Source organism: Mus caroli, chromosome 9 (genome assembly GCF_900094665.2).
Source record: "Mus caroli chromosome 9, CAROLI_EIJ_v1.1, whole genome shotgun sequence".
Classification (NCBI taxonomy): Eukaryota; Metazoa; Chordata; class Mammalia; order Rodentia; family Muridae; genus Mus; species Mus caroli.
Window position 1 is genome coordinate 109,096,926 of NC_034578.1, and position 9,881 is coordinate 109,106,806.

At 39.6% G+C, this 9,881-nt stretch overlaps 1 protein-coding gene across 29 annotated transcripts in view; it reads left to right on the forward strand.

Moving 5' to 3' along the window:
- Clasp2 (cytoplasmic linker associated protein 2) overlaps positions 1 to 9,881 on the forward strand; it is a 172,202-nt gene that overhangs the window by 139,902 nt on the left and 22,419 nt on the right. For 15 of the 29 annotated variants that reach the window (XM_029481868.1, XM_029481874.1, XM_029481871.1 and 12 more), the window contains 4 exons: positions 1,221 to 1,223; positions 4,028 to 4,191; positions 6,705 to 6,783; positions 6,916 to 6,966. In XM_029481868.1, coding sequence (XP_029337728.1) covers positions 1,221 to 1,223; positions 4,028 to 4,191; positions 6,705 to 6,783; positions 6,916 to 6,966 — 297 coding nt within the window. The remainder of the gene's footprint in view (positions 1 to 1,220; positions 1,224 to 4,027; positions 4,192 to 6,704; positions 6,784 to 6,915; positions 6,967 to 9,881) is intronic. The other 14 variants (XM_029481876.1, XM_029481895.1, XM_029481884.1 and 11 more) reach the window with 3 other exon arrangements.

The window sequence follows — 9,881 nt, forward strand, 5'->3', positions numbered from 1 at the left end:
AGCCAGTAAGTCCTGAAGATTCACCTGTCTTCCCCAACCCCCGACAGCAGTGGAATTACAGTGTAAGCAAGACCACAGCTTGTTATATGAGTGCTGGGATCAGAATTCAGGTCCTCATAGTGAGCTACTCTCTGACCCCCAAGTTTTCATTTTTACTGCTGTGAATCCATTTTATGCCTTCCAACTCCCTAATATATGTGATACCATGTACTGAAACTTGCTTAACCATGTGGTTTCAGCATTTGATATTCATAAAGGAATTCTTTAATTAAAAAAAAAGTACATCTGCACTCAGCTGCACGTACTGGCAACTGTTTTTGAATTGGGCCTTTGAGCCTTGGATTGCTGTAGAAATCTCCCTGTCATTGCTGAACCAGGACCCAGTTCAGTATTATTAGGTCATTATCTCTGGTCTTCTGACAAGCATTGTAGCCAGATCAGGGAGTGAGCTCCTTAATAGTCTTAGAGCAGGAGATGGTAACACTCTTACCTACGGAAGCTAAAGTGTGATGAGAATACTTGGTTTTACTTGCATACAGTACAAAACTTCACAGAAGTCATGCCACTTTTGAAGGTGCTGCGAGAAGATGAGAAAATAGCTTTAGATACTATGGTTTAGAACCAAATGTTGACACTGTTGATAAATGGAAACAAGTTTCTCTTAACCTTTTTTTTTTTTTTTCTAAAAGTTAATCCACAGGATAGTGGATTGTGCCACAAAAAAGTATTTGTAATGGGTTGGGTGTGGAAGTCCAGGCCTTTAATTCTGGTACCTCTGAGGCAGAGGCAGATCGATCTCTGAGAGTTCGAGGACCACCTGATCTACATGGTGAGTTCTAGGACAGCCAGGGCTACATAATGAGACTTTGTCAAAGAAACAAATAAATAAATAAGAAAGATTTGTGGGCAAAAAAAAAAAAGAAAGAAAAAGAAAAGGAACTCCTCCCCCCGCCCCCCTTTTAAATTTCCTTGCCAAGGAAATGAATGAAGCCTGCAGAGAAATCACGTGCCTTTCTCCTATGTTGTACATGGAACTCTTGTTTTAAAAATACTTTGAGATTTTTCAAAAAACTTTGAAAAACATTTGTAGCTACTTTTATTTTCTTCGGTGTTTTTCTCCCATACAGGAACTTTGCATTGATGGCGACTAATTTGTGTGTTTTTCTTTTTTTTCTTTTTTCCTTTTTGCATGCTGTCCCCTGTGTTGGAACTCTCAATAGAGAGTAAGTTGGTTCAATATTTGTTGAAAAGCTAACTTTACTGCATGACTGTGGAATTAACCCATTTTCTCTGTTTTCTCTCCTTAAGAGTCCGTGCAGTGTTGGACCCTTTGCAATCCACGAAATGCTATTCGCAGTTACGCAGGCTGTCATTCTGTTTGGAGATGTGCTTTTAATCTACTAATTGATCTAATTTGATTATGTTCTTCTGTTTCACATTTGATGGCTGGCACACCTAAAATAAAGCAGGCTTCCATGAAAAGAGGCTGCCTCAATTGTAAGAACCCAGATACATGTTTCTTTCCTGAAGAATTCCACTTTTGTGACATATCAAATTGATCCATTGGAGGCTTCAAATAATTCCCAATTCTCAAGATTATTTAAAAACAAAAAAACAAAAACCCCTACTACCCCAATGTGCTTTCCGATGTTTAATATCATTCAGTAAAAGTAAACATAAACAGTGGTTATGGACCATTAATTTTAAACTTCATCTTGTGAAATATAATTTTTATTCCTCCTAGTATATTAACATATACATATCTCCTTTGCTCATTGGTGAAGAAAGGAGAGAATATTGATTGACTTCTGAAATGAATTCTTTGTGGTAGTAGATTTTGTATCATTTTCAATATATTATGACTATGGTTATACAAACACATGGATATTTGCACATACATATAGATATATGCACACATATAGTTATATGCATGTGTGTATATAAACACATATGGTTAGTATGTACCATTGGGATTTCATACTTTTTTTTCAAATAGTACAGTTTTATATGTAGTAGACTGTAAGTCATAGCTCTGTATTTTAATTATACTACTTAACATTTTATATGACCAAAAGAAATTTCTATCTGGGACATTCAGAGAAGTCTTCTGGAAGAAAAGTTAAGCTCTTGGGAGAAGTGTGAATGTAGATTGTGCAGTTACTTTGAGTCAAGAGGCTTGCCATGAATTTGAGGCGGAAGGCCAGGGCATCGTAGGAAGCAGAGTTTTGTGAGATGTCTATGGAAGGGGATGCAGAGTGTACCTCGCCAGATGCTCCAAGGCCAGTTTGGAGATGCACAGAACTACCTGGGAGTATATAATGATTTTATTTCTGACAAAGTGTCATTCCAGTAATAGTAAGAAAAAGCCATGAGCATTACAGTTGCTGGTTTCACAGAACACAGCATCTTAAGAAAATAACTAAAGTGTTAGGTGTTTTGCCCCCCCCCCCCCTTAGCCAAGTTTCAAGTGTTAAAGCTTAGTTCTAATTCTAAATAGAGGAAGCTTCATTGCTAACATAAGTGGCAAATCCTAGAGTTCATTACAACTATATTAAGGAAATGCCAGAAATACTGGGAATGAAGCAATTCAAATTAGCTCTTATTTAGGAGATTATTGACTATTTTATAATAATAAACTATATAAAAACAACTAAAAATAGCATGGTTTTAGTCACCTGTTCTGGTTTTGATTTCTCTCAGTCTAATATGACTGTGACTATTTATTTATTTATGGAAAAAAGTTTATTTAGGACGGGGGGGCGTCAAGAGAGTAGTAGAGGCAGAGAGAGAGAGAGAGAGAGAGAGAAAGGGAGAGAGAGAAAGAGAAAGGGAGAAAGAGAAAGAAAGAAAGAAAAAAAGGAAGGAAGGAAAGAAGGAAGAGAATAGGATTAAAGGAGAAGAGGCCAGCCATGAGCACGTGGAGAGGGGGCGGGCAGGGAACAGGGAGGGAGCGGGAAAGAGAAGGCAATAGCAAGATAGAGCAAGCATGACTGTGACTCTTAAGAATGTTTTCCTTTTACTTAAAAGTCAGTCTTCCTATATGGTACTGATTTCTTACAAGAAATAAAACTTTGTCAAGGGTCACTTTTCCAAAATATTTTAATGAGACGTCACATATGAGTGTTAGTTTATCTTTCTCTTTTCTTTTTTTCACCTTATGTAATCCTGGTATGTTTAATCTTGGAGTCAGGTATAACATTCATCAGTATAAGTCAGGCATGATGGCTCACACCTTTAATCCCAGCATTCAGGAGGCAGAGGCAGAAGGATCTCTGAGTTCTCTGAGGCCAGCCTGGTCTACAGAGCCAGTACCTGAATAACCAGCGCTACACAGAGAAACCCCGTTTCGAGAAACAAAATATAAAATAAAATTACTGGTACAGAAACAGTTAGAAATTCTGATTTAACTGAATTTTAAATACATTCTTTTATTCTCAATTAATTTCATTATATAAATGGTTTTTGTTACTTCAGGCTATTTTAAATTACTTTTGGGGCAGTTTTAATAAATAATAAGTCTCATACTAAAATGTTGATGTAATTTGTCATTTTGAGAAACCTGAGGATTTCTCATCAGCGTATTATTATAATACATTTTTCTACTTTTTTGTTTACTCTAAGTACGATAATTTTCTAATTTGCTCAGTACCATTTTCAAAAAGCTGAGTGTCCTCAAAAATATACATAGAAGCCCATCCATTTCTTAGGAAATGAGTCTCAGTTTCACTAGCTTAAGCTGTGGCATTGTTGATAACATTAGGTGTGCCAGCCATTATGGGCAGTTTCCTTACCAAGTGGTGCTGCATGGACTAGCTAATTGTCAGACTTCTGCAGAAGTTGGTGACAGCGCAGGTGCACTCTTGCATCACAGAGTCCAGTGAAAAGCAAGAGCGAGGGTTTTTTTCCGCTTGGCTGCCAATCGCTGTGCCTCAGATTCCTTTTTTCCTATCTATTTCTGTTTTGAACTGAGCATAGAGGTCAATATTTCCTCTTTCTTCTTCCCACTTCTCTTGGTTATCAACTACAGGTGTTCAGCATGTTCTTGGAGACTCTAGTAGATTTCATACAAGTCCACAAAGATGATCTTCAAGATTGGTTGTTTGTTCTGCTGACACAGCTGCTGAAAAAAATGGGTGCTGATTTGCTTGGCTCTGTTCAGGCAAAAGTTCAGAAAGCCCTTGATATTACAAGGTATGTTTTCTGTATGTATTTCAAGTTTAGCTGATGATAATCATGAATATTTAATCCCTGGGTTGAAGTGTTATTGATACTGGTTTGAGAAATATTAGCTTGTCTTAAGTAAAATATAAACTGATATGGTCCCAGCACTTGAGAGATAGAGACTGTAGGATCCAGAGTTCAAGGTCATATTCGACTATGGGGTGAGGTGAAGGCCAGCATTCAGGAAACTGCCTCAAAACAACAGCAGTAAAGATATAGCTAGAAATCTGAGCCTGGTGATGCATGTCTTTAATCCCATCATTTGGGAGGCAAAGGGAAGCAGATCTCTGTAAGCTTGAGACTGCCCTGCTCTACATAGTGAGTTCCAGGACAGCCATAGCTGTGAAGCTATATAGTATGACCCAGTCTCAAAAATAAGAGAAATGGCTCAGTGGTTTAAAGCACTGACTACTCTTCCAGAGGTACTGAGTTCAATTCCCAGCACCCACGTGATGACTCACAGCCATCTGTAATGGGATCTGATGCCCTCTTCTGGTGTGTCTGAAGACAGCTACAGTGTATTTATATAAACAAATCTTAAAAAATTAAAAATAAAAATAAGGGACTAGAGTAACTGCTCAGTGGTTAAGAACATTGACTGAGCTTCCAGAAGTCCAGGGTTCAATTCCCAGCACCTACATGGCAGCTCACAAATGTCTAGAACTGTATGGGAACTAATTTCCTCTTCTGATATGCAACTATACATGCAAACAAAACACCCATATACACAAAATAAATCTCTTTCAAAAATAAATTAAACATGTGTGTTTAAACATGTGTATGGGGCAGGTGTGATGCTCCTTACCTACAGTCTAGCATATAGGAGTCAGAAGGATCAGGAGTGTAAGGGCAGCTTGGGTTACAAAGAGAGACCCTCTTTCAAAAAGGAAACAAGACTAAGCAAAAAGTTGTAGTTAGATCCAGGTACAGTGGTAAGGTCCTTTACTGGGACACTGAGGCAGGAGGATTGTTTGAGGCTATGACATTGAGGCAAGCTTAGGAACAATAATAAAAACTCATCTCAAAGACAGCAAAGGCTGGGCAGTGGTGGCGCACGCCTTTAATCCCAGCACTTGGGAGGCAGAGGCAAGCATATTTCTGAGTTCGAGGCCAGCCTGGTCTACAGAGTGAGTTCCAAGACAGCCAGTGCTACACAGAGAAACCCTATCTCGAAAAAAAACAAAAACAAACAAAAGAGACAGCAAAGGTGCATCTGATAAAAGGCATTGGCCTTCAAGACCTGAGACCTGGGTTTGATTCTTCACAACCTAAAGATAGAGAACCAGCTCCCCCAAGTGCACTGTAGCACACACACACCCACACACAGAGATAAATAAATACAAAGGAGAAAAGGGTGTTTGTGTGTTTGTTTTGAGACAGGGTTTCTCTATATAGTCTTGGCTGTGAACTCTGTAGACCGGCCTGGCCCCGAACTCAAAGAGGTCCACCTGCCTTTCTGTCTCCCAAGTGCTGAGACTAAAAGTGTATGCCATCACTGCCCAGCTGAAGAAAATTTAATGTGCAATCATGTCTTCACCTTTTGGATAAAAACACCTAACTGTAAATGTATGTGTGGGTTGAGCTGAGGTTTAATTTTATGTGAAATTAAACACTATTCCTAAATGTTAGAGAATGTTTTCTCATTCCATTGGCTCTCCGGAGCCTCCGTGCAGAAGGTTTTACACCAAAGGTGGGTTTCCACTTCCTTGTGCTCATTGTAAAGGGACTCAGTTCACACACCCACATATGAAGTTTAAGTGAATCTGCAGTTCAGATTTTTGTTGGTAGTGGTTTTTGGGGGGGACAGAGTGTAATGATGATGTAGCCCTGGCTGTGCTGGAACTCACTAAGTAGACCAGTGTGGCCTCAAACTCACAGAGATCTGCCTGCCTCTGCCTCCTGACTGTTGAGATTAAATGTATGCACCAGCACACTCAGCTGAAATTCAGATCTGAAGGAGAAGAAATACGTCGGAAATTACTGAACTTTCATTTTCCCTAGGTGGTTTTGTTTGCTTTGTTTTGTTTTTTTCTATTTTGTGTATATGTGTGTGAGCTGTTCCTGAGGAGGGCAGAAGAGGACATTGGATCCTGTGGAGCTGGAGGTAGAGGTGGTTGTGAGCTGCCCATAGGTGTTAGGAACCAGGCTCAGTTTTACTGTAAGGAACAGTCTGTGTGCTTTTAACCACTGAGCCCCTGTCCAGCCCCAGAAGTGTGAACTGATACTGAGTACATGTTTCTGATTAAGTACGTATTGGAGACAAGCAAGAATCACTTACCCAGTGTTATTTCTTAACTCTTTGCTGACTGTAAGTTGAGATGCCTTTACTCTTGAGCTGTGTGCTTCATCGACTGCCGCTTCCGCTCTCAGTTCATACATGCTCTTCCAGTCTTCTGTAGAATCTGTTAAAATGCAGACCTGTCAGCTTCATTTGGTGTGGGGTTGGTTGTTTTCTAACTTTTTTGTTGTTGTTCTTTTCTCAGAGAATCTTTTCCAAATGATCTTCAGTTTAATATCCTAATGAGATTTACAGTTGACCAGACCCAAACGCCAAGCTTGAAGGTAAATCTTTGATTTCTTCTGGAAATATTGCAACGAACTGAAGTATTTTATTAATAAAGTTAGGATAATATTTATATTTTTGTCACAGAAGAAACTGTTCGATCAGTGGGTTTTGTTTTTATAAACTTTCAGATAGTTGCGCCAGCACTGCGGGACCAGCTTCACTCTTTTTGGAGCTCAAAGGTTTTTTTTGGTTTTTATTTTAGCCTGCATTATTTCTTTTCATAACTCTCTGCAGCGTTTCTGATAATGTTGTATGCGTTGATGTCAATACTAACCTTCCTAAGTCTTTTACACATGCACATACTTGATTTCAAATGTTCCCCAGAGGCTTCACCCATCCTTCGGAAAAATTTCTGGGTAATCACATTTTAAAAGCATCAAAAAATATGGCTATCTAACCCTATGCTGGCAAAACAGAGTTACTTTGTAAAATCTTCTTTAATCTTATGTTTGTGATTTCCAAGTCTTTTTTTCTCTTAGTTATAGTTTTTGGAGACTGATAAATTATTTGGGTCACACATAGCATTGCCTAAGTTCTTAGTGACATACATACATACATACATGTATACACACACACACACACACACACGTATGTATGTATGCCCTGGGATATGGCTTAATTGATGGAGTGCTTGCCTAGCATGCACACGGCCCTACCAAAATGTTTTTCCGTGAGCTGGTCCATTGCGATTAAAATCAGGAGATGGGGAGCTCACTGCTGGTACAGGCCTTGGGGTTTCTGCTTTGTTCTGCACAGATGGGCTCTACAAGCCTCACACCCCAGATGGATTTTCCTTTTACATCTTGGGATGCAGTTATGCCTCGGAATCACAATTATGTTTCTAACAAGGTTGACATGCACCCAACGCAGTGGCATTTTCTCAGAGCCACTATATAAAAGGGACCTTCTGGGTGTTTTGTTTTGTTGTTTTTGTTTTGAAAAGTGACATGCAGAATAAGGTTTTATTTAATACTAATGCATATTGTAGCTCATACTATATCCAAGGCATTTCTGGAAATAGAAAACATAGACTCTTTTATCATTATTACATATAATAATTGATTAACTAAATGGTAATAAAGGATTTCATATAGTTATCTGGTAGATATTCAGTAGCTGCTGAAAATATAAGGGAAGGAGTTTTGTAAATGAAGCCTGAAGCAATCTTTAGAAACAGAAGTCATGTGGAGTGGTGTAGGCTTGTGATCCCGCCATAGGAGGCACTGAGGCAGGTAGATCATCAGTTATTTGTCAGTATGGGTTACACAGAGAGTTCCAGGATACCTGAGCTGTGAAGCATGACTCAAGACACAGACGATAGGAGGGGCAGACTGAACTTGAAAACCTAAAGAAAAAGACAAGGAAGGAGAACAATAGGGATGTGGGAAGCTGGTGAGGGAAAAAGGAGCTTCCTGTGGGCCTGGAATCAGATGCTTTGTAATGTGCTGTAATGTGCGTGTAAGTCCAGTCAGTAGCAAAGCTATGGGAGCCATCTTTGTTACACGTTTAGACAACAGGAATAAGTTACACTGCTGCCATACTTCATGCCCAGGTGAGAACCTCATGAAGGTGGCTGACAGGATTAATTGTAAAGAACATTTTCAAAGTGGAAGTGCTGAAGAGCTGGCTCAGCACTTAACATTCAGGGGACTGGAGTTGGTCTTCCAGTAGCCAAGTCAGGAAGTTCCCAAAAGCCTGAACTTCAGCTTAAGGGGTCCACTGTCCTCGTCCACACCTGCACATGCAAGGCATACATTCACACAGACCCACATGCATACATGCAGATAAAAACTTGTTTAAACCATAAGAAGGGAAAGTTATGGAAAGATGGCTTAGTAGTTCAGAGCAATCGTCTCACAACCATAGCAACCAGAGCTTGGATCTGAGCAGCCAGTAACAAGCGAGCAACGGCTCCAATGAGTCCAGTACCCTTCCTCTTTGGGGTTCTTTTGCACGCACGCGCACACGCAAGCACGCGCAAACACACACACACATGAGCACATATATTCACATAGAAGCACATATACAAAATGCTGTCAAGTTTTTACCAAGTTACTGAGTGTGGTGTGCATACACCTTTAATTCCAGCCCTCAGGAGGCAGAGGCCAGGGACCAGCTTGCTCTATGTAACAAGTTCCAAAAGAGCAAGGACTGCATACAGAGACCCTGTCTCCAGCTAATAATAATGGTAGTAACTATAAAATTAAAAATAAGTTAAAGAAGTAAATCTTTTTTAAAGAAAGAAAATAGCAGTAGACTAAATAACAATGCAGAGTGATTTAAATTTTAATTAAATTAACGTGTATTTGTTAAATGCATGTGATTTTTTTCTGAATATTTTTTCCAGATCGACAAATATGCTGAAACATAAACCTTTGCAACTATATTATTTTGTTCTTTGAAATGGAATGTACAGTTGCACCATTGGTTACAGATTGCATGGCTTTGTGAGATGTCCTACTAAAATGGGAATGTTGCAGTGGTTATGTTTCTGTGGTTGCTTCCTTACTATAGTTAAAATCACTTTTTTATGGAAACTTTCTAAAACTGCAGTACTTGCATTGCATGATTATAAATGTCTTTAATCTCAGCACATCAGAAGCAGAGGTAAATGGATCTCTGCGAATTCAATGCCAGCATGGCCTACACAGAGTTCCAAACACCAGGGCTACATATAGTGAGACTCTGACCTCCATAATCTCATACACAAACCTACCCACACATGTAAACACACATTCATATACATAGCACACAGTTAAAAGAAAAAAAAATTTAGAGGTCATTTAAAGTCCTGTGGGTGTACCAGTGCCCGAGTGCTTGCCTGACATTAGCAAAGCCATAGTAGATTTAACCTGCAGCAAACAGGCAAACAGTGATAGTAACAACAACCTTTAAACGTACCGGACCTCAGAGACAGAGGAGGACCTCAGAGACAGACAGAGGAGGACCTCAGAGACAGACAGAGGAGGACCTCAGAGACAGACAGAGGAGGACCTCAGAGACAGAGGAAGACCTCAGAGATAGACAGAGGAGGACCTCAGAGACAGACAGAGGAGGACCTCAGAGACAGAGGAGGACCTCAGAGACAGACAGA